A 27,615-nucleotide genomic window follows, 5' to 3' on the forward strand; every position below is an offset into this window, starting at 1 on the left:
CGACATATATGTATATATGTATTCTAAATATAATGAATCTCAATGGAAATCCGATGTATTATAAATAGGGAGATCTCTTCTCATTATCTTTGTTCCGTATTGCTTTTATTTCTTGACAATTACAAGACGATAACATTAAAACAAAGTACCACCCATGATAGTGTTCAAGGAGTAAATTCTTCAAATTTTAATTTCTTAACTCTCCCTACAGTCTTACAAGATGCTTGTATAAACATCTTAGCGATAAGAAATATGAGCAAGTACGTACAGTTTGACTGTTAGTTTGAGTGTATTATAAAATATATATATATATATATAGAGTGTGACATAGGAACAATGCAATGTAGAATCGAATACTCGTGTACAATGGAAATCTCGTTCATGAGAAACTTTTTTACATGTGTTATTGCCGTTTTACGAGGCACCAGAAGGAACGTTGGCGACTCTATAAATATAGCTTACATACCAACGAGACGGGGAGTTGGTAAGCCGTATCAAAAGACTCAACATCAATAAATTTACGATTCAAAAATAAATATCGGGGTCATGATGAAATTTTTAAAATCTGCTAGAACGTCCAAGTTATTTTAGCGAAATGTAACGGATAACGAGAGAGAAAAGGACAAGATTAAAGTAGAAATCTGTGAAAAATGATAGAAAAGTTATATTTGACCGATCATGTGGGACAAACATTTTTCAGGAATTTTTTTTTATGATTTTAGCCTATCTCATCAATTTACCATTATTTTCGTCATTCTTGATATACACACATGATCATTAGTCTGTCCCTATAGTGACAATAGGAACAAGTATAGTGAATTGGTTTCATAAAGATTCTGTTGTTAGAACTCATGATATATTTTTAACGATAGGTATGAATCAATGAAGAAAAAGACAAAGATCTTGATATTTAAAAAATTTATTCTAAATTTTAACACGTATGACAATCTTTATTTTTATTGTGTATGCTATCTTTCAGTGAGGTGGTGGACATTGATATCGAAGACAATGGCGATGGCACGGTGAACATTTATTATACTGTGGCGGATGCCGGCGATTACACCCTCAGCATCAAGTTTGGTGGTCAACCGATACCTGAAGGGTTTTACACGTTCACAGTAAGTCATTACTTCTTCTATTTCCATCAGCTTTCCAATCGATTATTTTCCATTATTTCATTCTTATTTTTATTTCGCACGATTACAGATTAGAACCTCTTACGCATATAAAATATGTTCATGCACATAATCGCATTACCACAAGGCTATAATAATATTGACATCATATACCATAAAAATGATTCATTTAGTAAAAACATAACGAGCATGAGCGGTCTTATGAGGACAATTTTGCACAAAAAGATTCGGTAAAGTGTACCGTTGTTTGAGTTTCTTTCACGAAGAATCATGAATTAGTAATCGTTTAAGTTTTGCTCGCATATAAAGCGAGATATCCCGACTCTGTCGTTGCTATCGAAGAAGCACAACAGGTGCGCGTATCCAACAGAAACATAAAGGAACTTTAACAGCCAATTGAATTAAATTGCAAATTTCTATAAACAGTGTGAGCTTAATAATCCGCAAAGCTCGAATTCATTGCTAGAAATCGAACGAATATTTCATGATTTTATTCGATGCTCTTACAACAGAATACGGATTATGTTTGTGTATTCTATCTTTAGAATGTTTTGAAGTTTACTCTGTGTCTAGTATAAAACGTAGTTTTATCGTTTCATCGCTTCATCGCCTGGATTTAAGTAGTGAAAGTGTTGTGAAGCATCGAACGATTTGAAATTTTATTTATAGATCTAAATAAACGAATGTATAAGATAATCGCAAGTGTGAGACGTACCCTAAGGTATCCTAACGCGTGCCCCTGAGATCGCTAAAATTCTTACGCGTTGTCAGTCAAAATCGATTGAATCTTCTATTATCCTTTTTGAAGGGACGATCGAGAAAACAATTTCAAATTATAATTGCTTAGTTTCGAGCACGAATCGCAACAATTATTCTTCCTATCATTGACTTCAGTGCAATCTTATAGTTTGCATTTCACATATTTTTTAACATGTGATATATAAAATATCGAATGGCACAGGTTCTTCAAGTGTTTCAGACTATTCGACCACGTACTTATTTTCTGTAACGAAAACAGTGGTTAATTGAAGACAGAATAGAACTTATGCCAAATGGTAGAATCTGCCATCTTGAACAATTGTGCAATAAAGTTGCATTATGTATCATTAATTTTTTATGAAGGAGATGCGTGGTTTCTTGCTAAAGGATGGGTGGGGCGGCAGGCATCTAACTATAGAGACAAGATATACTGCAGGATATATTGTCGACTTTAGTTTAGTCTCCAGTGAAACAGTTCACTTCGAGGGTTCATTGGAATAGTGTCTGTCAATTTGACATTACTCCTATACTCATTCCATGTGGAGTGTCTAACGTTCCGTCCAAGTGCATTATCGAGTAGTATCGTTCTCACTAGAAACGTACCAAGTGTTATCGTATCGAGCTTACTGAAACTTTGTAAGTACTTAACAGCTTTTAGAAAGGAGGCCAGACATCTTAGTACCTCTTGACAGCTGTCTTGGCAGATATCTCGGGATCATCTTCCATGATTCGTATCTCTTTAAATGAAGAAATCACTCTTTTACATTAGTCAGGAAGAAAACATAAACTTGTACATTTATTTTATTCGTTGGATAACTTTTTGTTTTTTTATGTTAACTGAATTTACTTTATCTTTCACTTTATTTTTTAATTGACTTTATACGAGTATCGGTAATAAAAATAGCTGTTAGTTTTTGTAAAATAATAAATTTATAGCAGGTTGGAGATTTATAGTAGATATTAAAAAAAAAGATGGAATAAGAAGAATCTGATCGTTCATTGAAGGTAACAAAAAATATATGATTTAGTTAGATGACGCGTTAGAGGCGAATAAAATTATTTTTTTCTGACAAATATCGCTATAAAATATTTTCCAGTAAACTATTTTCTTCCGCCAGACAGTAGAAATAAACAGGAACGCAAGACAAAATTCTTTATGAATTCAAGAAGAAGATATTTTCTTTTTTTCTTTCTATAATATTATTCTTCTTTCATTGCTGCGTTATTTATACGTTATTAACAAAATTTTATACAAGTTTGAAGACAATTCTAGGTAAAAATATATCGAGCAATGATAATATTTTTTTAGATAAAAGATTTTGGACCATTTGTGGATTACTTTTTAAAATATGAAATATAATTATTCTATTTATAATTTATTATTATAAATATAGTTATTTTATACAATCGATTGAAATTTCAATGCAACAATCCAATTGTTTAATTATCATATTTATCTATCTTAATTGATTTATTTTGAACTCTGTTCCATTCTTACATTTTTGTCTGTGTATTGCCACATCTGTAAAGATAAATTCCAACTAAGAGTGTTTTCCGATCGAACTATACGATCATTGTAACACAATGATACTCGCTGCCGAGGAAACAGTCTAAGCGTTTGTTATTTTAGTAAAAAGCTAGACTTTCAATGAAAGACGCGTGTAGCTTTCAAATAGATCTTCGTCGTTTCTTTGAAATTTCATTCTTTAACGCTTTGGAATTTCTGGATATTTATCATTCAAACAACTTCTCAAAAATTCTGTTAATAATGCAAAATTCACAGTGGATTAATTAACTAAAATATGTTGGATATATCGTTGTTCTGTTTGGCAGTAGAAAATAGTATTCGGTATTTTCAAACTTATTTTACACGGCTTATCTTATTCATATTTTTCATCGCTCACTGTCGTATTTTTTCTTCTTTTCTATATTTAAGACGAGAATCTTTTTATAGCTAGAAATGTTTCCACGAATCGTTCACTGTTTTTCTGAAAATTATTTTCTGCTACCTTCCGTGTCAAATTGACTACAACGGTCTACAAATATATAGCTGTCGTTAGTATAAACGCTTGGAAGTTTGTCAGAACACGTTGCTTTACTGCTCAGGCAAATTCGTTAATTATCTTGAAGCTGATGTAAAGAGGAACAGTTGTCTTCGTTCCAGACATGTAATATACGACTGTTAACTCGTACATGTGCAAATTTCCCACCAATGGCACTAAACCTGCAATATATAATATAATAGATATTTCTTTATTTTATTCTTTTAACTAAACTTATCTTTGACTCACTGACGAGAACAAAGTAAAAAGCATTAGACCATATATGTGTATTAACTAGAAATATGAATAAAATAGACAATGTTATGTAGTATTGGGAAAATAATATATAGGGTATACATTTTCCTCGTACTATTTATAATTTGTAATTTATTTACAATAAATTAGTTATACAGGTATTAATGAGACAGAAAACGATGATTGTTTAATATGGAACTAAATGTAACAGTTTTACTCTAATTCGACCACTCTCGCAACTGGACAACGCCAACAACTCCACTCTCAACAACGCTAACAACTCTTCTCTTCGACTCCTCGATTAACTCTGACCTCCCGACTCACTCTCACTTCTGGATCAACGGCTCAAAGCTTCTCGATCAACAACTCTTTAAATTCAAATCGTCCCCCTCCATTAGCGTTATTTCTTCTTCTATCTAATCCCATCCTGTTAACGCTCCGCGAGATCGATTTCTAATTAGGCTTTTTCCTCGCGATACTACAGTTATTTTTTCGTTTAATCCTACCAAGGGTAGAGCATTTTTGGTTTTGAAAATATTTTGAATAATCACTTTTATCAAGATACCGGTGGGAACTACGTCTTCTTGGAACTCTGATGATATTTATAAATGCTATTTTTGGTCTCTGTATGCATTCATTCTGTGATAATGTACTCGAAACGTTACCTGAACTATATTCAGATATTCTGAACAAAAGTAAATAGCAAAGAAGAATAAAAATGACGTGATTCGGAGTAGACAAAGGATAGTACGATAGAAGTAACGCTGCAGAGAGTTTGCTCAACAGTCTTGCACATAGCAAAACTTTCTGAGTTGCTTTTGAAAGACGAAAAAGCAGCCAGCAGAAGCTAGAGAAATGTTCTATATAACCAGAGTATAAAATAAATGCCAAAGCTTGGTGTAACGTGAGAAGAAAAGCAATTCGATACTAAATTTAACGCTTTCAACAATTTATATGTAACACAATGTTTATCCATAATTTTACCAACGTTTTATCGAAACGAATAAAGGTAGTATGAAATATTATGCGTGACGTATCCTCGTGGAGGAACGATTTCGCATCAGCGTGAAACGACGACCGTTTAAATCGCCATCTGCTTATTAGAATAGCGACAGAACGATCGGTGAGATGAAAAGGAAAAGGCTGACCGATAAACAATAATCGAAGGGATACAGAGAATACAGTACGAGCTATTTAAGAGTTTTATGCGAATCTATTGCTGATCTACTTTGAAATTCAATACGCATCTGGTCCACCGTGCAGGTCTCTTAGACTATTTCGAGTGCAAGTCAGGCTTTCCCAAATTTATAAACAGAAACGTTTGGACCAGTGGGTGGAAGAGGGGGCCGAGAATTAAATTAATACGAGAGGTTGGAGATTAAATATCTGTATTTGTCTGCGGCGTTGCTTACCGGCCATTATATCGAAACAACGTGGATATAAAATGATAGGAAATGTTCATCTTTCCGTATTAACCACGAATCCTGACAGTCTGAAAGTACAGGAAATGGCAGAAAAATATCGTTTCAAACTTACGTCCGCGATGATAGATTCGTAGATTCTCTTTTCTTTAATAAAATAAAATATCTTCTGTTTTTACAAAATTATACGCGGATACAATTTGGCTTGTTGTATGTTTAACGTCACTTTGATTTTCAGTCAGAGCAACAAGTTTTCTTCTGGTCACGATGAATTTCTCATTTAATCTACGAGAATTCCATTACGTCGTTCGCGAGACTGGCAATCGCATCGAGTTACGTTTACCGAATGAAATTCCCGCAATTCCAGTAAATATTCTAATTCAAGCACCTAATTAGTACGGTAGAAGTCTATTTATCTGAACCGTTCGAAGAACAAGGAGTATAAATAACTGGAATTCGTACAATAATTATTAGGAATTCAAGGAACAGTTTATAATTTTTTGGATAAGTAAATTTGGTAAATTGAGTCGGTGAAAGTTGAGTTACTTTGTTCCTTGAAATTTTCTTCCAATAAATAGAGTTCAGATAAATGCAATTCTATGATACTGTCACCTCTGACATAGAGTATATAACACAGTGTTTACAGAAACGTCAAATTCCGTACAACGATGCTACGAATTAGCATAGAGAGCACGCTCAAAGGAAGTAACCTTTTTATTTTGGAGAACTAAACGACATCGAAGATTAGAAATTGGATGCGCAAGTCGATTAGGAGTTCGATACAGCAATGAACATTTCGAATTTCTTCGATTAGAAGTACTAGCGTGTAATTTTATGCGATTACTATCCTTTACCCTTTTATGACGTGGGTGAGTGGGGGCTAGCCAGCTATTATGGTAACATCGAATACAGCATTGTGCCCGAAATTACGTTCAGTTAGCACGAGTTTCGTGACGACCATCGTGCTGGCTGGTTCCTGCTGTTGTATATCGCGACAAAACGCTTTGACGCGCATCTTAAGGTGAGCATCCTATCGACCAGATGATTCAAAGTGGATAGATAAAAAGAACGAAGAAAAAGGAAGGTAAAAGAGAGAGCAAATTTTGTTTTCTACACTAGTTACATACGTGTATGTGTATATATGTATATGCATGTTAGAGATTTAGCCCTGCAGTCGCGGTCAAACGTTGAAATCCCTTTCTACTTGTTCTGTTCGTTTCAGCGGGTTACGCTATTTCCAAATTGCAAGTTCGCGAGTAAAAATATTTCCTTTTTCTCCTGCTATCTTCTCCTGCTGTTGCACATTAAAAGTCTCTTTGTGACAAATGTACATAAAATTTTCGTTGTCCATTTTGTGCAGCAAGATGTAAAAATCGTCTGTAGCCGAAGGGTTGAGGCTTTGGTCGATGATCGATGATAGTTTGGATTTATTTTTTAAACGCATACGTACTTGGAGCAAAAAATCTTTCTTACGTCGAGCAAAGGAAAGTTTCGATTTCACAGAAATCGGCTGCACTTTGTTAGAAGGGGAATCAACGTAGTTGTCTTCTGTTTACAGGAAATTTTTCGTATATTTTGAATACATTTCGTCGCAACGAGTAAAATTTGTATAATACGTGATTCTCACGCATTCGAGCAAAAGGCGTGAACAAACAGTAGGACTAGGTGCATCGTTTTATGATTTGTGGGCCAATTGTATGTTTATCTATTTGCAACAAAAGAATTTGCAAATTTAGCTGTTTCTATCCGCATCGTGTTCACTTCGTTATCTCTGTATCGATTTAATTGATAAGAAGAATAAATTGGAAAAACGAACGAGTATAACAACGTAACAGGCGAATAAAGGAAAGAATAGATAATTCTTATCGTTTTGAACATTTCCATTCAATTTTCAATTTCCTCGTATTATTAGAATGTTGGCATAGTTGAAGAACGAAAATATAAATTACAAAGCAGATGTACAACATGTTGCTTTAATTTCTCGCACAGTGCAGACTGCAAGAAAGTAGAACACGAGGAATAAAGGAAAGAATAGATCATTTTTTTATCGTTTTGAACATTTCCATTCAATTTTCAATTTCCTCGTATTATTAGAATGTTGGCATAGTTGAAGAACGAAAATATAAATTACAAAGCAGATGTACAACATGTTGCTTTAATTTCTCGCACAGTGCAGACTGCAAGAAAGTAGAACACGAGGAATAAAGATGTTGCGCTATAAATATATAAAATGAATATTTTTAAAATAAAATTAGCAAATATTATTGTGCAAAATATCGTAATATCCTATCGACTTTCTTTCTTACAATACGTACGATCAACCGAATCGCATATTAAGCTAAATGCTTGCGCGTTTCGACCGGAAAAAGCCGAGAGGATTTAATTTTACAGGTGTGTTTACAAGATTCTCTAATGAATTTTTCGCCTGATACATGTTTTGCAATAATCCTGTCGCGGTTACATAATAAATTATATACACATAGCAGGCTTTGGCTTGGCACCAGTCTTAAAATACGTAGATTCTATCGTAATGACCTGTAACAAGTACTATCGCCTCATTTCAGAAGTCCCCTTGTAATTTCGTCATTTATCTTGACGTATCGACCCATATTTATAATGCCATTTCTTCGAAAAGAAACGCAAGCGTGCAACACAAATATCCTGGAAATATGCTATCGTTTCTTGAAAAAAATTGCAAATCCTCTGTTCCACGTAATTACATTTTACGATGTCTCTCAGATTTACGGAATACACCACCAAACAAACGACGTTATTTTCTTCTTGTTGAAAGAATTCCGTGTCGCGGAAAAATCTGTATGCGAGATTGGATATTACAAGGCGTTTTTAAAACATTGTTCCAGGCCTCAGAGGAATATCGAGAACATAGCACGCACAAGACTCACAGAGCCAAGAAGACCAGACAGAAGCAGGAGCAACACGTTGTAAAACAGCACAGTTCTACCGTCCAAGAAAGCTCCAGTGTTTCTACGAGGAAGAATTTCAACGAGGTCCGGTTGAATAACATCCTTTTACCGCTGTTAGACGGCACCGTAACGTGTAAGTAACAATTGCTAACAATCTTCCGGAATTCGCAAACGATTTCAACGTGTTCGGCGAATTTCTTTTTCGGCTAAACATAGTCGACGCGTAACGTGCAATAAGTTTATTTATTTAACAAACAGTAATTCTTATTTATTACGATGATGTATATTTTCTTTGGAATTTTCGGCCTCGGACAGTGTGAACGACGGTAACGAGGAGTTCATTTTTCGTAAAAATTTATTTTCTTTTTAAATTCGCGCGTCGTATGCAACGTAACCGATAGGAACTGTATACAGTTTATTATAATAAATATGATACGTTTGCCGCATTCGTAGATTCTATATGTATAATAAACTAGAAAAGTTAATATCTTTTAGGAAAAAGATATTTGATAAAATAATCGTAACTGCAATGCAAGATATACAAATCGTCGATCTTTTTTCGTGCTATGAGCAACGTATTCATTAACAGCGAAAGTATTAAAATTCGCTGTAAAAAGATTTACAAACAGCCTTTACATACGAAGAAGGTATTTTTACGTTTCTTTAGTTTTCGGTGGAGAAAATTTCACACAAAAACAAACTGTAATTACGAACAGAGTTTATCCGCCGTTTGTTTCGCTATCATTATTGGAATTTGTTCAAGGATAATATATTTTTGATCCTGTAGATTTCTCGAACAATAGATGCAGTGTTTTAAGCGCGCTAACCAACCACTATCATCGTAAACGATGGTATTTAGGTTTCTTGGCAAGATATAGAGAATTCCAACAGATTTCCACTTCAATGCTTCTCGGATTATACAAAAAGAATTTTCATTAATGCGACATCGAGATCAAACCGATTAAAAATGATATACCTAGCTGCAAAACAAATAAAACTGTTTTTCGTATTCGAAGTATTCCTAATGATTAAGTGATCAAGTACACAAATAATAATCTTCTCTTACCATTTTACTAATAAATAGCACTGATAAATAATAGTATTAACGATTAAATATCGATAATAGTTATTTAGAAACGTCGATGATAATTTATTGACGAGTTACGTGCTATTGATCGAAACGTTACAATAATCTTCCGTCCATGAAAATAATTACAATTTCTGAATAATTACAATTAACATTCCTAGTGTTATCTTTGTCGGATGTGATTGTTTCGATAGCTTGCCATGGACCAAAGAAAGTGGAAATAAAGTACACAAAATCGTCGGAGACGATTCGATGAAATTGAAGATGGAAAGTACGAATGAATAACAAAATCATTGGAAACAACTTGCAACGTGTTGTTACGTATAATCAAAGTTGCAACTTTGACCGTAGACAGGAAGTGTGAAACGATAAACACAAGTTGTAGCACCACTCATCTTGTTCTTCGTTCACGCACACACTGAAATAGAGAGTGAGAGAGGGAGAGAGAGAGAGAGAGATATGTCGACGCTAGTGTCGGAAGCGAGGCGGTGATATTAATACTGGATGATTAAGTGACTCCGGATGTACGGATTCGTCATTGGCCCAAAAATCGAAGCCCGAGTTTCAAAATCTTTAACTAGAACGATGGAAATCTTGGAAATATCTTTTCTCCTTCTCCTCCATTCTCTTTCCTTTTCTTCTCGTTCAGCGGATTTTTGCGTAAATTTACGCCTTTCAGAATATAATTTAAAAAATCTAGAAAATTTCCCCCTTCTATCGAACATTATACAAAGTACCGTACTCTGGATATTTTATATATATCTTTTCGTATTACGTGGAATTTTGCATCTTTAAATTTCTCGTAGCTCGATCATGGCAATCAGCTGTAACGCTCATAAAATAGCGATTTTCGCTGTAGAAGGTAAAATAAAATTTTAATTTTAGAGAAAGATCGATAATTAAATAATACAAAGTCCGTTTGTTGCGGAGCAACAATTTTTTTAAATCAGCCAAATGAATCGGTCGAGTGAAATTTTCCTTCGAAATGTTCGTTCGTCTCACAGACGAACACCCACTGATGCAACGTGTCAGACGTAAAATACTATCGCGAAGAACGTGTACGATCAGATATATCGATGTTGTTAATCACCAACATATTAAGTTCGGTGATCAATTTCCTCGGTTCTCGTGGATGTCGTTCTCGCGTCGATATCTTTGCAGCATTTCGTGCGATTTAAACGCACGTGAGTAACGTAACGTCGTGTAAATTCAACGTATTGCGATGCTTTGCAATTAATCAAGAGGCTCGCACTCGGATTTCTCGTGTGACTCGTGTTACCTTTGGCACGCGTTTAACGCGTACGAATCGGCCGATCCCGTGCCCCTTCGCTCGACGATTTGCCTGCGCGAAGTGGAAACAGCGAGCCAGTGGAAGGGAAGGATATTATGCGCCAAATTCCACTCTCTTCTATCTTAAGAATTCCGCGATTCCTTCCACATAATAAAGAATTATGTAACCGTCTGCGTAAATGACCCGTTTCGTTGGAGAACGTAAAAATATCAAAGTGGACGAAGCGTGTCGAACGTTTAAATCGAAGTGATATAAGTGGATCGAATAGCTGGTACATGAGTCTGATCGCACGAATATACACAGCCATCCATAAGAAATTTTAAACGGATCATTTTCATTAAATATCAAACGACAAGCCTCCAATCTCTATTTAAATAATGCTGTAATTCTTGATTGTTTTAATGTCCGAGTTTTGTTCTTGCTTTAACGAGAGGAGAGATTCGATGATCTAGCTAGGAATTTTTAATAGAAGTTTTCTTATTATCCAAACTTGTAACGAACGAAAGCTAAAAAGATTTGAAGATAATGTGAAACTACGATTGGCTCGAAAATGACTTAGAATGCGGGAGAGTGTTAAGTACCCTAAATATAAATAATTACGATTAAATCGATAAGACGAAAATGAACACGTATAGTTAGGTTTCTGTGTAAAATTTTATAGCATTTTATTCGAAGAAAAGTGATCTTTCGATGGAGAGTTTATGGGTGGCTGTAAGTTGCTCAATTTTCTTCTAGCTTAAACATAATATGAAGATACATTGATTTTATTGTCGACAGAGTCACGGGTTTATAAAAGATTCGAAATGTATAAATATGCATTCGATCCAAAAATACGGCTCTATTGCCAGATTCTCTACATCTCATTAAGATTGGATTTATTAAGGTTCGTATTGCCAAGAACCAATCATATTTCTCATGTTACAAGCAATTTACAATGTACAACATCGGTCGAAGGTTAAGCAATGGACCAATGTATATTGCTTTTGCATATCTGCGTCTAATCTTACGCGATTAAACGTTTATTAAGTTAAACAGTCGGTGCGTAATATTAAATGTGTGGAGGACGATTAAACGCGTTGCTGACGAGACAAGTTGATACTTAGTGTAGTTGCTCGATATGAGTACACAAATTTATTATTAACACTAGAACTACCGATAGTTAACAGGAAGCTATTTCTATCAAAACTTTTCTATCAAAGTATTTCTTTAAAAAATACCTGATAATGGAATATTTATATTTTATCGTTTGCTATTATCAATCCATCCATTGACAAATTTATAAAATTGTAGAACCAGTCATTTTCGCTGCTGTGGTATTTCTAGCGTTAGCATCTAGCGATCTAGCGATCGAGAAACGTGTGGCAAGTCGTAGAAAACGAGGGAACTGGTTAATCGGGGTTCGATAAACAGATTGCAGGAGCCTTTTACACTTTGACAAGTAGCAGTCGTTTTGACCGGTATAAGTAGCCTCGATGCAAAATTATCTTCAGTTTGAGTACATAAAAAACGAAATAAAATTCATTGTATTATTCTTTTGGTCATCGTTGCGAAAGTCATTACATAACACGAGGTAGAAATTTTAAAATAAAATTGTAAAACCAGTCAATTTAACTGGTGTGGTGGTTCTAGCGTTAATCGCTAAAAAATTGCTCGACACTAACTAACTGATTGTCTTAACGATCGTGTTTGTTTATTTTTACTGGATCGAGTACCGGAAAGTCTAAATTCAACTTCGGTCGACGATTACACGTTGCAGTGGCATTGTTTTGTTACCGCAATTTGTTTATCGTTACGTTTTGTAACGTTTTGTTACGTTTCAGAAAGGTTTCAATATCCCGAGGTAAAACAATAACGCGATACGCATCGTCCTTTAATTCGTGTGCTGCTACAAATGTATTTGAAGAACAACGCGTATCCTTCGAAAGGACTGACAACATTTTATCACAATATTAAACATAAAATATTTATAGCGAAAGGGTTGTCGATTTTCTAATTTAGCAAAGTCGTGTACAATTCGCGTTACTTTACTCAAAATTGAGCGTCGTGAAATTTTCCTATCATTCGTCGCTGATAGCGAAAGAACCTGTTGCATAAAATATCACAAGATATCGAGATATAAAATATAAAAGAGACAATTCTTACTCGAAGGACTCGAAGGAGCACTAGAAATATACCAAGCTCCCCTTTCTTCGTTATTCCTCTTAAACGTACTCTTTACACATCGCAAAGACAAAGAGCAATCCGTCGTTAAAAAGACAAAAGTACATTTTCCTCCCGTGGAGATGAACAAAATCGGGAATAATTTACTTTAGCAACGCGGATAATAAAATAGCGCCGATCAAACTGTCCCGATTTTTCTACCATTTGTGTGCTCTAAGCTCTTGTACTATTTTCTTATCTCGATCAAAGGCCGAGGTGTGTTGCGATGTATGAGCGCGTAATTAGAAGACACGGGAAACTCGAAAGCAAACCGTACACGTACGGTGGGGCCGGTGTGACAGAGATAGAAAGATTTATTAGACACGAGGCGACCACCGCATGATATAAAGTCCGACGGTAGGTGTTCTGGAAAAAAAGAAGGTCTCCCGGGCTGGCATCGTCTGCTCGCGAAGCGATGCCCGCTTCATCGTCAGTCGCGCCAGAGATGTGCCCTCGAGAAGTCGATTAAACGTCGTGATCCAGCTGGAAGCGATATCGGGATAACGTTTTCTCGTGTTGCAAGCAACTCTACTGTAACGAGGATTTCTAAAGGGGAGACGAAATCCAGACGATTTCTTACGGTGTAACTCGTTCGGTCGGTCCTTCTCCTGCCACGACTTTAGAACGTATTATCTTCGTTTATGTTCATTGGCTTTAGAAAAAGAAAGAAAGGAAGAAAAAAGAAAAGAAAAAACATTTACACGTTTCCTTGTCTTCGCGTTTCGACCAGATATTTCGCATACCCTTTCGAGGATCCTCATCGATAGTATCGAGACAGAAATAATGAAATTCCATTGCTCTCTCGCAGCGGAATAATCGCGAATTTGATTAATCGATCGCTAATTTATTCATTCGCTGATTTATTACGTAACGCACATCGAATTCTATTTTTACACGGTAGATTGGTAAAAATCCGGTGCGAGGGATACAGTGCGCGTGGAAAATGAAAGATCGCAGCCAGACGTGAAAATACGCAATAAACGATACACTGTTTTCGAACAGATGGTATGAACATCTTATTTATCAACTGGAATTTTAAGTCGCTTTCGTCTATCGAAACAACGTGAAGATAATACCGAGGGAAGCTTTTCGTGGGCGAACGAGTAAATTCGAATGGACATTTTTCAAATGGTCCCGTTTAACTCGCGTTGAGTCGAATTAAATCGAGTTCGAAAAGAATCTTTCTTTTCTTTTCTTTTTTACATCGAGATAAGATCGTGTAGAAACAGAATTAGATGTAGTTTATTTGGTCGAGAGTTTGTGCTTCGAAAGTGTCCTCTTCTTTCTCGCGTTCTTCTCTCATCCGCTGTCCCATCTTTCCGCGCGACATTCGCCTGTTTAATCCCATTAAATTACGCACATTAATTCGATTCGATTAAAATAAAGTGGAAGTATGAAATAACAAACCTACAAAGGCACGGAGAATCGCAGTAGTAAAGATGGATCAATCGATTCGCATCGTGCCATTACGCATCGACTTTATGTGTTTGTTCTACCTAATTAGATTCGATTCGATCGATACACCTGGATATATTAAATTGACCCAGTCGTTTCAAACAATCCCGAGTGAATTAAAATCCTCTTAGCTTCCTCAGCTTGTGAATCAGTTGATCGTTAGCTGGAGATAATGCAGTGACTTACAAATGGATTCTAATTTTTCGTCGATCTTTTACCATCAAATTCTCAAAACCACGTACTACAGACAATATTCTTTTGAAAATATTCGATGCCAAACTATTGCAAATAATAATTACACTGATCGTTCGCGTGCTACGTGTACACGCTAAGGCACTCCATTAACGACCAGCTAATATTAGTAGCCTGCTTAATTTTACAATATCCATCTCTATCGACGTTCTAATAACACGTTTTCGTTAACAACGCGATCCAATTAATCTTTACTTTACTGTATACCTCTGCAAACATTCGCTTAAAGTCCCGTAAAAATATCCAGTTTATGTGTCACTTACTTGACATTGTTTGACAGTCAATTATAATCGGTCGAATCGTATCGTCAACGATCGTATAATGTTATTCGTATCAGTGAGTCGACCGAATCGAACTATTGGATATGGTTTGGGAGGAAGAGGAGGTCGAAACCACGTGGCAGGAGGTGTCGACCTTCTACAGATACGGATTGAAGACTATTTCGTGCAGTTCGTACGATTATCCTGAACGTGGACCGGTCTGTTACACCTGGAACTATACGGAAAAGGCAGCAGCGCCAGCAGGATCCGATTTTTCTTCGTTAATTTTTCAGAGTGTTTTCTACATACAAACGACAAAAGGTTTCAGTGTTCCGGAAATTATTCCTAGTCATTAGCTTATTTATTCCTCTTAGGTATACGCTACCTATACACGGGATACTTCAAAAGACAAATATTCTCATTTGTTATTCGCCTTTCGCGTTGTCATAATCTCACCGATTGTTGCGTTTTAGTTGATAAGTAAATTCTTTGTAAAAGAAAAAAAAATTCCTTTTATTCTCATATATTCCGCTATTCGGTGGTGTATCATTGAATAACACACACGCGCACACACGCACACACAGATTATATGGAGATCGAAGAATCTTAGTCGTTCAATTTGTCACAATTTTTAGAAATTCTTACGACGTTGCTGAAAGGATATTCTTAGAAGAGTAAAATTTGTATTTTCACGTTTATAACGTTTTTTAGAGTGTAATATCTCCGTATAGTTAGGCGAATAGTATAGTAGATGGTATTAGACGTAGCAGGGATGATACGTAAACGGAATAAAAATTTTGATAAATCGATAGCACAGCTTTTGTACTTGCAAGATGATATCAAGTTGAATCGTCTACGTAAATGAGATTATCTTTTGTCACGATTCCATTTGTTCGATTTATTTAAAATTCACATTCCCGTAAATACGAACCACAGAAATGATATTTAATAATCTTCTGATAGGAACACGTAAATAAATGAAAACGTGCTTCGAAGTAAATACGTGTTTCTCTTATTTGTTAAAGATATTTACGTAGAATTTTCGATGAACATTGAATCGTTCGCGAGCATATCGTTTCTCGCCCGATAATCTACATTTTCACATTGCGTTATTAAATCTCTGCTGTTTTGTTACATTTCAGCGGAAGTAAAGATGCCGAGCGGGAACATGGACAAACCGATAATCACAGATAACCGGGATGGCACAGTTTCCATCAGATACGATCCCAAAGAAGAGGGACAGCACGAACTTGCAGTGAAATTCAACGGGGAACATGTTCAAGGTTCGTGGAAATATCAAATTTCTATTGAGAAAATAAAATACGTAGCTGTAGTAAGATGCGATGTAGTGAAGTACATTTTAAGAACAATTTTTCTAAACAAGTCAATCGAAAATGTAAAATAAAATTGTTTCCTTTACAACCTCTTTTCCTAGGAATTGGCTATGCTCTTTACGCTCGAAGAAAAGAGAATACGAGAAGGCAGTTTCGAGCAATTTGTTTCATTAACACTAGAACTACCGATAGTTAACAGGAAGCTATTTCTACCAAAACCAGTGAAAATGACTGGTCCTTAAAAAATACGTCATAATAAAATAATTGTTACTTTCTTACGGAAGAAATTCCATGTTATGTAGTACAGTTTTGGTATTATCAATTCATCCGGGACCATGATCCTTAAACGAGGGTTGACAAATTTATAAAATCGTAGAACAAGTCATTTTCACTGCTGTGATATTTCTGGTGTCAGCATCTGGCGATCTAGCGATCGATCCGGAACTTTCCTGATATCTGATATCATCATATCGAATGACACGCGGTAAAAATTGGAAAAACGAGTGGCAAGTTGTAGAAAACGAGGAAACTGGTTAATTGGCGTTCGATAAACAGACTGCAGGACCCTTTTACACTTTGACAAGTATTGGCATAAGTAGCCTTGATACAGAATTATTTTCAGTTTGAATACACAAAAAGCAAAATAAAATTCATTATATAATTCTTTTGGTTATCGTTGCGAGAGTATTACATCATTGTGGAGAAAAAATATAACATGAAGTAGGAATTTTAAAATAAAATTGTAAAACCAGTCAACATAACTGGCGTGTGTGGTAGTTCTAGCGTTAATCCATCAATTGTTTCATTTTATGATACACGTGTAGCATCTGTTATTTATATCCTCCTATTTAAAAATATTTCACTATTTTATAGCAGTAGTAGTAGTATTTATTGCTGAATCTATACTTTTTGACATTTTCAGATATAATACATAATATTATTTTATGAGAATAGAGAGTAGAAAGAAACTTTTGTTATTTTTCAAGTAAAAACTGAGAAATATGTCAAACAAAGTTATTCAAGTAGCATATACTCCAATCACAACACTGACAACTAACTCGAGAAAGAGTGTTAGGGTGTTTTGCCAGATTCAGTGCACGTGGAAGCTTCATTATCTTAATAAACGATATATTTCTTGTGAATTAGGTTCACCATTCAAATTCCACGTGGATTCCTTGGCGAATGGCTATGTGACAGCGTACGGACCAGGCTTGATATACGGTGTTTGCGGTGAACCAGGAAACTTCAGCATTTCCACAAAAGACGTCGGACCTGGCGGTCTTTCCCTATCCATTGAAGGACCTGGCAAAGCTACGATCTCCTGCCACGATAATAAAGACGGCACAATTTCAGTTTCGTATTTACCAACTGATCCAGGAGAATACAAAATCGGCGTGATATTTGGCGGCAAGCACATCCGAGGCAGTCCTTTTTCCGCTAAAATCACAGGTACATGTGGCTCCATTTATTTTACTCGCATCTTCAAAACTTACTTCCGGCTATATATTCATTTCTATCGAACTACAAGAAGTTGTCGGTTGCTTATAAAGATTGAGCTCTTTCGACGAATAAGTATGTTCGAGAAACTGTCTGTTCCTCCGCTGAACAAATAATATCAATAGAATATTAAATGAAAATCAATTTGAGGATTAATAAAAAAGAGCCATCGCAGAGAAGTAACGTAGTACGGTTTAGGAAAAACGTGTGCAATAAAATCTCTGTTGGAATCTGTCGCAGGTGAAGGTCGCAAGAGGAACCAAATCTCGGTGGGTTCGTCGAGCGAGGTGCAATTGCCCGGCAAGATAACAGACTCGGACGTGAAGTCCCTGAACGCTTCCATCACGGCACCGAGCGGTCTCGAGGAGCCATGTTTCCTAAAAATGTTGCCAAACGGTAACATGTGTGTCTCCTTCACCCCTCGAGAAGCCGGCCCTCACACGGTGGCAGTGAAAAAGATGGGCAAGCACGTGCAGAACTCACCTTTCAAGATCGACGTGAAGGATCGTGAAGTGGGCGACGCGAAAAAGGTAAAGGTATCCGGACCAGGTTTGGTAGAAGGTAAAACTCACGTGGAGAACAATTTCTCCATCGACACGAGAAACGCTGGTTTCGGAGGCCTCTCGCTCTCGGTGGAAGGGCCAAGCAAAGCAGAGATTCAATGCAAAGACAACGAAGACGGAACTCTGAACATCTCGTACAAGCCGACAGAACCTGGCTATTACATAATAAACTTGAAATTCGCCGATCATCACGTGGAAGGCTCGCCGTTTACGATAAAAGTCACTGGAGAAGGTAGCAATCGTCAAAGGGAGAAGATCCAGAGACAGAGGGAAGCTGTGCCTATTACGGAAGTTGGCAGCCAGTGCAAGATTACCTTCAAGATACCCGGCATCACGTCGTTTGATCTAACAGCAACAGTCACCTCTCCAGGAGGCGTAACCGAGGATGCCGAGATCAAAGAAGTCGAGGACGGCCTTTATGCAGTCGCATTCGTACCGAAAGAGCTCGGAGTGCACACGGTTTCAGTTCGCTACAAGGACATCCACATCCCTGGATCACCGTTCCAATTTACTGTCGGTCCGTTCAGAGATAGCGGAGCACACAGGGTGCATGCTGGCGGTCCTGGTTTGGAAAGAGGAGAACAGGGTGAACCATGCGAATTTAATATTTGGACCAGAGAGGCTGGAGCTGGTACTCTGGCCGTGTCCGTGGAAGGACCTAGCAAGGCTCAAATTGATTTCAAGGATCGAAAGGACGGCAGCTGTTACGTCAGCTACGTCGTCTCCGAACCTGGTAAGTTGCTATCAGGATTCTTGTAATTAATATAATAGTTATAGTTGTTTTTTACTATTGTCGTCAGCGTTATTAGACTACGGATGTTTGTGCATTTATGAGCCACCTGAAAGTGCAAATAGAGTGCATATGCTAAACTAGAATATGTATATAAAAAGTAATACTTGTTGAGATATTTAATAGGTGAAACGAATTTCTACCTAAGTTCCATCCCTTTCTGTGTTCATAAAAATGTAAATTTGCATAGAAATCCGCGGTCTAGTGTCACAGGGGAAATTATGAAACAGACCAAGGTGTCATAATCTCAAATTTTATGATAGATGCATTTCACATATTCTTGGTGGAGAAAAGCAGTGGTCGGTACCACGTGCTTCTTGATATATTGTCAGTTTAAAATATCCTTATTCTTATAGGAAAAATATCTCCATGTGTGTATAGGAATATGTGTATATATGAATCCGGAAAAATAAAAGGTAAATTAGATTTATGATAGTGAAAAGTGTCTGCGAAGTGGATAAAGAAACAATAGAATTCTCAGGTGTCAGCTTGACAGCATTATTAAGTGATGGAAAATGAGGTTCATAGTACACTAATTGCAACATAAATGTTCATAAAACAGTCTACCACTTACTGTCACTTCAGTCATGGATGCCTGCCAACGTCGATAATTCATATTTTAGTTGGTTAATCAATCCGAATGTTATATTGTTCATCTGAAGTACTAAATCGTCATCGAGTCAGCCACACGCAAACCTGCCTGTTAATTAAACCGTTTCAACGTTTACGACTTCCGTTCATGAATCATCCGATGCTTAATATCCAATGTTTATTATTTTTGAACAAAATGTCCATTGATATAGATTTTTGGCAAAATCTTAGGAAAGCAATCTGCAATTGGACTAAAACCAAAATTGGTCATTTTGTTTCATAATTACTGCGTTTTTTTTACAAAATAGTAGTCGTATCTTAAATCTACTACACAAGATCAAGGCAATAAGTCCAATGGAGCTGCCAGGATAACAATGAAAGCAAACACACAATGTGTTACAAAGCAGTGAACTTGCATACCAAGAATACCAGAAATTTGGTTATTTCTAGAACAAGGGGAAAGTAAATGAGACGATTGAGCTGTTTATCCGGATTGTCAATATACGGGATAAAATTAATTGTAAAGTAATTCATTGTGTATTTAAAAATTTGTTTAACATTCGATTCAGTCATTGGCCATGGATTTTTTGCAAAGAAACAATTTTATGTAAAGAAAGAATTTATAACACAGGTCGACGAAGAAGAGCGAGTTTGCAACGTTAGTCACGTTGTTTACATATCGAACGAAGATGCACACGTATGCATGTATAATAATGTATATGTAACTAAATGATGCACGTTTGTGATTCGCGTTTCTATGCGCGTAACAAAAACCCACAGAAACAACGGAGTAACATTTTCCCGATAATGTTCGCTCTCGTTATATCGCGGGAAATATGTGGATGGAAGAATGATATAAATAGCAGAGAAATTCTAAATTGCAATCAAAGAGCAAGTATTACGTAGCATCGGTAAACTTTGAACGTTTGAAAGTAAGATAGACGACTGGCTAAAAATTTCAATTTACCACGTGCTTCGTAAAACTTAAGAATTTAAAAAAAGATCAGCTCAAAACTCTACATTACCTTGGTTGAGCATCCTTCTCTCCAAAAATTTGTCAAAGTAAAATCAAAGATCGGAATCTACTAATTTTCAATCGAAGATCCGCAGAAAGCATACGATTATTAATACAAAATATCGAAAAATGAAAAATATCTGTTTGACACGATCAACGATATAATTGTCCAGACAAGCAATATAGCAATATTTTTCAAATGACGAAGGAGCTGGGAAAAAGCAATTATTCTTCGATCAATACTAAGATCATCGCAGAAGTTGGATAAGGATGAGAATTAAAAAAAAAAAAAGATTCGACATTTTTTGCCGTTAATGTATTATGCGTAACGGAATGAATGAACAGCGATAAAAATGGACTCACCGCATTCTGAAGCAGCGGTGGACAAGGACTCTCACCAGTCTTCATTGGCTGTTCTCGGCTGATCCAGAAATACCTTCGTCTATATTTGCGTCTAAGGTGGATTCATATTTTGGTGGCTACGGCTGCTGGACGTGAATTAGCGTGGCCGTTATATTTGGATGGTGTGCATCGAAGGAGAGGAAGAGACAGAAGAAGAGCGAGATGGAGAACTGAAAGAGAGAAAGCGTGGACGAATCGAGATCAGAAGTTAGAATCAGCCAGAGGAAAATAGTGGTTCGCGATTTAGCTGCGCTCGGTTCTCCACTCTCCTCGTTTTATCCTCCTTCTTCGCGTTCGCACTTTGCTTTCTTTTCTTCTCGTCGTCAAGCTCGTTATCTTCCTTCACCTTTGTCTCTTTCCCATTTTTCCCCCCAATTTCGGTGTTACATTCTAATATCTCTTCTAGTCTTTTATTTTCTCTCGCACGATTCTCCTTCTATCGTAATTGCAATTTTGGATATTTTTATTCCCCAGTATCTTTCCCTCGCTCCTTCTTTTTTTCTCTCTTTTTTTTTCTCTTAGAACTCACAACACGTTCGAATAAAAATATTCATTTCGATCTTGGATTTGTAATATATCGGTGGACATAAAACGATGGCCACCTTCACTGCTTCCACGCAAATACTCTTTACGGGAAATGACGATAACAGCCAAGACGATGGTTAGTCTACACGGTGTGACAGAGAAATTAATCTGTCGATTTACATCGTGCCAGAATGTATTAATCATACTGTTTTGCCGAATATACTAGCGTCCGTATTTGTATCGTAAATAATTCGGATAAACGTTATTCGAACTTGTAATATGATACGCTATGATAAAATCTGTATGTTCGAATCGAAGCAATAACTTGTTCTTTTTTTCAGGTGAATACAGGGTAGGAATAAAGTTCAACGATCAGCATATCCCCGATTCCCCGCACAAACTTTACATATCACCGGCGATGGGCGACGCTCATAAGCTGGAAGTGGCGCAATTTCCGGAATCCGGTGTACAACCGGACAAGCCAGCAATCTTCCTCGTTCGCAAAAATGGTGCCAAGGGTGAACTCGATGCGAAGGTACCATACCATTTCTATACCGTTTAAATCACATTGTGACATCTACCTTTACGAGCAATATGTTTTTCATCGGTAATAACTAGAATTAATTTCTTTTTTTACCTTGTTATACGTGTACGTACGCTTCTTTCAAATTCTTACGAATAATTTCCAAAACTCGTTGGCAAATAGAAAATCCCAATTAAGTAATTATTTGTCTAATAATGCTGTTGTTATTTCTGTATTTAAAGGTAGGATCACAATAGCTATTAGTTTATTCTTCGGATAAATCTATCACACCGTTTTGAACCGAATAATCTTTCTTTCGCTTTCTTACTAGGACTAGGGATAAAAACAAAAGAATATCTTAAACCTATCGATTAAATCTATCGATTATATCTAGAACTATTTCCTAGTTACTATTTATTGTAACTAGCACATCTGCATATAGATGGCGAGCGCGAATTCACGTTGTCATTTTCAACAAATGCGGATTAATTTATGGATTTCGTAGGAGACTAACGGTTATTTAAATATTTATAAACGACGGTCTGTATCGTTTACAGATGCCCGGCGACTGGAAAAATAATACCTCTGTATTTTGAATTCGTTAAAATTATGCCGCGTACGCGTCTGACGTAACGAAACTACGCATAAAGCATCGGATTTATTTACTTTAAAAATGAAACCTCGCTAGTGATATCGCTACGTAAACGATGCAATATAAACATCAGATTCATCGTTGAATTTTCAGCTAAACAAGCGGAATTTCATAGCCGAGGTGTTTGAAGGCCTTCGTTTTTCTTAGAAACCTGCATCATTTTAGGCGACAAAGTCCTTGCGAAAATCGCGCGCTCTAAATAACTTCCACTTGTGAAACAACGATGCCACATCATATTGCGTAGGTTTGCGCCGCATGCGCGTATCGCATATTCTGCGTGCGTCTTCCATTCATGCGACCAAATATCATCAAATCTTCGAAAACGGTTCTAACTTTGCTAAATTTCCTCGAATTATTCTTTTTTTTTCTTTGGACATCGTAAAAAATGCTGAATACGTAGAGTAAACCAGAGCAATTCGACGCATCTTTTACGTTTCACTCTGCAAACAAAACTTTCAACGTTTACGGAATTACGAAATCGTCAACTTTGAAACCTGACACGAACGAAACAGAATCTCATCTTTAGATACTTTCCCCCCAAAAATCAGAAAATATTCTTGAAAATATACGAGCATTTGTTTCCTACCATGGAGAAATTTGACGAAGTTGCTCTTGCAAAATAAGCATCGAACAGTAACACTTCAAAAAATACCGTGAACCATTCAGAACGAATAGCTGCTGTATTCAAAATTCTTTACTAGAAATTAACGTATCATTTAACGTATCATCGTTAGAAATATCGTCAACTTACTATTGTTAATTATATTCTAAAAAAATGTTGGATCGCTGTAACAAAGTATATTCCTTTTGCCACAGATCGTGTCTCCCAGCGGTATCGAGGACGATTGCTTCATTCAAGGCATCGACGCTGACACTTACTCGGTGCGGTTTATGCCTCGGGAAAATGGTATCCATAATATCCATGTGAAGTTCAATGGGGTGCACATACAGGGTAGCCCGTACCGCATCAAAGTTGGCAAAGTGGATGCTGATCCAGCTGCGTTACATGCCTATGGAAATGGCCTAAAGGAAATTAAAACCGGCCAGAAAACAGACTTTATCATTGATACGTGCAACGCCGGAAGCGGTGTGCTGTGCATAACGGTAGATGGCCCCAGCAAAGTCGCGATGGACTGTACAGAAGTGGAAGAGGGTTACAAAGTTAGATACACACCTTTGGTACCTGGCGATTACTACATTAGCATCAAGTACGATGGATATCACATCGTTGGCTCGCCATTTAAGGTTCCCTGTACCGGTTAGTATATTGAGAACGATCAGGTGTACTTGTATACTATTGATCAAACGTCTGAAATCTTTCCATGTTTGGTAGAGAAAGATTGAAAAAGAAGCCAGCTTAGAATACCGGAGAAGCCTTTGGCAAGAGATTTGAGCGAAATATAAAGATCACGGATGATTCAGTCATAAAGCTAATCGACGTTTCTGGCTAGTAATGTGAATAAATATAAAACACAATAGTCGATTCGAATAAGAGTTAGGTCATTGTTTATAGTAGAAGATAGAATAGAGCAGCAGGAAGATCGAACAAACTTGTGTAATTGCAAAGAAAAGAAGGATGTTTCTTTTGATCGCAAATTTTGATTTGTACGACATTTATAATTTGGCAATGTAATACTTTGAAACCGAATGATGGAAAAACACAGGTTTCACGAGGATCATACTTTTGATATTACGTTCTAACCGTCTGCTCTATTCTATCGAAATTTTGACTCGCCAATGAACTTGCCTATTCTATTATTATACCTTCATGGACGTGCTATGAATAGGCAATGTCTGCTGAATCATCAGATATTTAATGTACTTAGGAGTTCTAGTTACTGCGTTCATTTCTAGAAAATGGAAATTTTATGTCGTTGATATGAGACTAAATAACGAGAATGCGAAAAATTCATTTTATACTGTGATTGATTAATTTTCAATTGTTTAAATGTATATCGACCAGATCCTATTGTCACGTACAATGCCAAGTTAACAGCCTAACAAATTTCGCTATAGGTGCGGATCTGGCAGAAAGAGGCGCGCAAGAAACCAGTTCGATCGTGGTGGAAACTGTACAAAAAATTTCCAAATCAAAGCACGCCGGACCAGTTTTACCTCTGTTCAAGTCAGATGCTAGTAAGGTGACGAGCAAAGGAATGGGTCTAAAGAAAGCATATCTTGGCAAACAGAACGTGTTTACTGTAAACGCTGGCGATGCCGGTAATATATTATTCATACAATCCTTAAGTATCAGTATCATTGACTATAGACTATGTTCGAATTTAGAATCGAAAAATGATAATTATTACTTATTATTATTACATATAAAAGTAATCTATTGGGTTGGCAACTAAGTGATTGCGGATTTTGTCATTAGGTGGTACTGACGAAATCCGCAATCACTTAGTTGTCAACCCAATATATATCGGTTTTAACAATTTTAAAGGCATATTAAAGGGGCATAGTTTGTTGCAATTTCGTGCAACACTGCGTGAAACTATCTTGATTAACATGATTTTGATAAGAAAGCGAAGAAATTTAAAACGTTGATTCATCTGTGTTTTCCTTGTTTGTAGGTAACAATATCTTGTACATTGGTGTGTATGGACCCAAAGGTCCATGTGACGAAGTATCCATGAAGCACATAGGCCGCAACAATTACAACGTGAACTACTTGGTCCGCGAAAGAGGAGAATACATCGTTATCGTAAAATGGGGAGACGATCATATCCCTGGATCGCCATATAAAGTCGAAGTATAAGTAAACGCATGTGGAATTAAACAGAAAAAATAAATAAGAAAGGAAAGAAGAAAGCGAAAGTAAGATTCCAATAACGCGGTGCGATAATTTTGCTTTGTACTGGCCAGACTCTGTTACATTGATTGTTCCATTTGATGAATTTCGATGATTATCGATTAAATCCTTATCTACTTAAAAGAATAGATTAATAAAGCGTATCGTAGACGTAGTGAAACCCGCGACGTGAAAATCTTGAAACGAATAGCGTAATTTACGATTAAACATAAAAACACGTCTTCCCTGGCTGAAAGTATTTTCACAGAGTTCAGCCAAAAGTTAATATATAGAACGTTGTTTGAATGTAAACCCCTTACGCTCTTCCATCTTCGTTCTAAATAACTTCGGTATAGCTATCTGTTATTTTGAAGAAGAAATTTCATTGAGAACGTGCGAAACACCGTGACAATGAAACTTCTTTTATTCGCCATCGTACGAATCTTTTGCCATATGAATATTAAAGTGATTATTTATGGTATTCGTTTAACTATTTTCTACCATGTATAGAAGGACCGAAACGTACAACGTGTTGATCGAAATATAAATAAAATTTCTTGATAGAATAGAATACAAACGCAAGTTCTCATATCGATCAGGCAACGTAAAATAAATCAGGTTTCGTCAATTATTTTTGTAAATTTCGCGACTTGCAACGAAGAATCAAATAATTCTAAGGAAAAATTGTAAATTCTTCCGAAGGAAGAAGTTGCGCGTCGTCTTGATCTTCTACTCGCAAACGATTTCTAAACTAGCTCAATTAGGTGGAAATAGGGAAAAAGTGTTTCTAATCGTTTAAACAGTTTCTTTGTTAGATGGGGGTTGGTACGAGATGTAGTGTGTACTTATTATATACAGCCTCGTTTCGTCTTTGAATGATATACGATAGATATTATTCATTCAACAAAAAAAAAAAAAAGATAATGATACGTACGTGTTAAACTACGGCGATGAAATAAGTCAATTATTTTTATTCGAGAATAATAAGATACAACAATTGTGCCTTATATATCTTAGATTCAGATATTCTATGAAAATGCGTTCTATAGATGCATCCTTCTCCACTGCGTAACGTTACATCGATATGATTGGATTAAAAATGCAAACTAAAAGTATCGATGATTATATATTATATAAAAATTAAATAAATAATATGTTTATTAAAAATCATTCGTTATATCGTTTCCTTCTCTCCTTTATCCCGTGTTCCACACACAGTTTTCCACGGCCTAGTTCGAATATTATTCCAGTTTGCTAAATTAGAATTTCCAAAGCGATGATTTCCCAGTCGTTTCGATTACCTAACCGACATCACTCGCTGAAATGTGGCCAACGAAATGACACTATGGGCGAAGACGAATTTCATCTTACGAGATAGTAAATTTTGTTCCTACGAAATGACGATTTCCTGTGGCCAATTTGTGGTCTGCATTTTATGCCATAAATATATCTTCTTTATTTAGAAACATATTCTTTCGTGTTTATTTGGATTATATGTGTCAAGATATACGCAGGATATGGAATATTGGGATTCTAGGAGAAAGGAAATAGGGTGTTGTATGTGGAATGCATATAGAGAAATACTCGACGAATATTCAAACTTAATTTTCTCGAGAACGAAGCTCTGTGCGAAAAATTTTAACTCTCGATGATATATATGGGAAAATATATATTTTCGATTTACTTTCACGCGATCAATTTTCCGATTGTACAACGATTTCGAAAACTGTAGTTTAAATTCGTTTCTCTCAAAACAGTATTTTCGAAACAGGCAGATCTGATTGCCACAAAACTGACAAAACCTTTGAAAAATGTTTCAGATCGAATGTCTCGGGAACCGGTAGGAAT

The 27,615-nt window shown here is 36.3% G+C and overlaps 1 protein-coding gene and 1 long non-coding RNA gene across 9 annotated transcripts in view; one reads left to right on the forward strand and one right to left on the reverse strand.

Annotated features, from left to right (window-relative positions):
* The window catches only part of LOC126923579 (filamin-A), a 47,872-nt gene extending 20,935 nt beyond the window's left edge, over positions 1 to 26,937 (forward strand). For 5 of the 8 annotated variants that reach the window (XM_050737158.1, XM_050737161.1, XM_050737160.1 and 2 more), the window contains 9 exons: positions 980 to 1,118; positions 8,475 to 8,670; positions 16,224 to 16,364; positions 17,562 to 17,864; positions 18,153 to 19,208; positions 22,140 to 22,333; positions 23,790 to 24,231; positions 24,990 to 25,193; positions 25,550 to 26,937. In XM_050737158.1, coding sequence (XP_050593115.1) covers positions 980 to 1,118; positions 8,475 to 8,670; positions 16,224 to 16,364; positions 17,562 to 17,864; positions 18,153 to 19,208; positions 22,140 to 22,333; positions 23,790 to 24,231; positions 24,990 to 25,193; positions 25,550 to 25,734 — 2,860 coding nt within the window. In that variant the 3' untranslated portion in view covers positions 25,735 to 26,937. Of the gene's footprint in view, positions 1 to 979; positions 1,119 to 2,364; positions 2,532 to 6,469; positions 6,635 to 8,474; positions 8,671 to 15,186; positions 15,403 to 16,223; positions 16,365 to 17,561; positions 17,865 to 18,152; positions 19,209 to 22,139; positions 22,334 to 23,789; positions 24,232 to 24,989; positions 25,194 to 25,549 lie in introns of those variants that run through there. The other 3 variants (XM_050737167.1, XM_050737166.1, XM_050737164.1) reach the window with 3 other exon arrangements.
* On the reverse strand, positions 18,147 to 22,140 carry LOC126923611 (uncharacterized). The gene is made up of 2 exons (XR_007713240.1): positions 19,409 to 22,140; positions 18,147 to 19,314 (listed from the first exon to the last, which is right to left on the reverse strand). It is a non-coding gene; the product is annotated as an uncharacterized LOC126923611 (long non-coding RNA).
* Positions 26,938 to 27,615: the final 678 nt, after the last annotated feature.

Source organism: Bombus affinis, chromosome 13 (assembly GCF_024516045.1).
Source record: "Bombus affinis isolate iyBomAffi1 chromosome 13, iyBomAffi1.2, whole genome shotgun sequence".
In the NCBI taxonomy this organism is placed as follows: Eukaryota; Metazoa; Arthropoda; class Insecta; order Hymenoptera; family Apidae; genus Bombus; species Bombus affinis.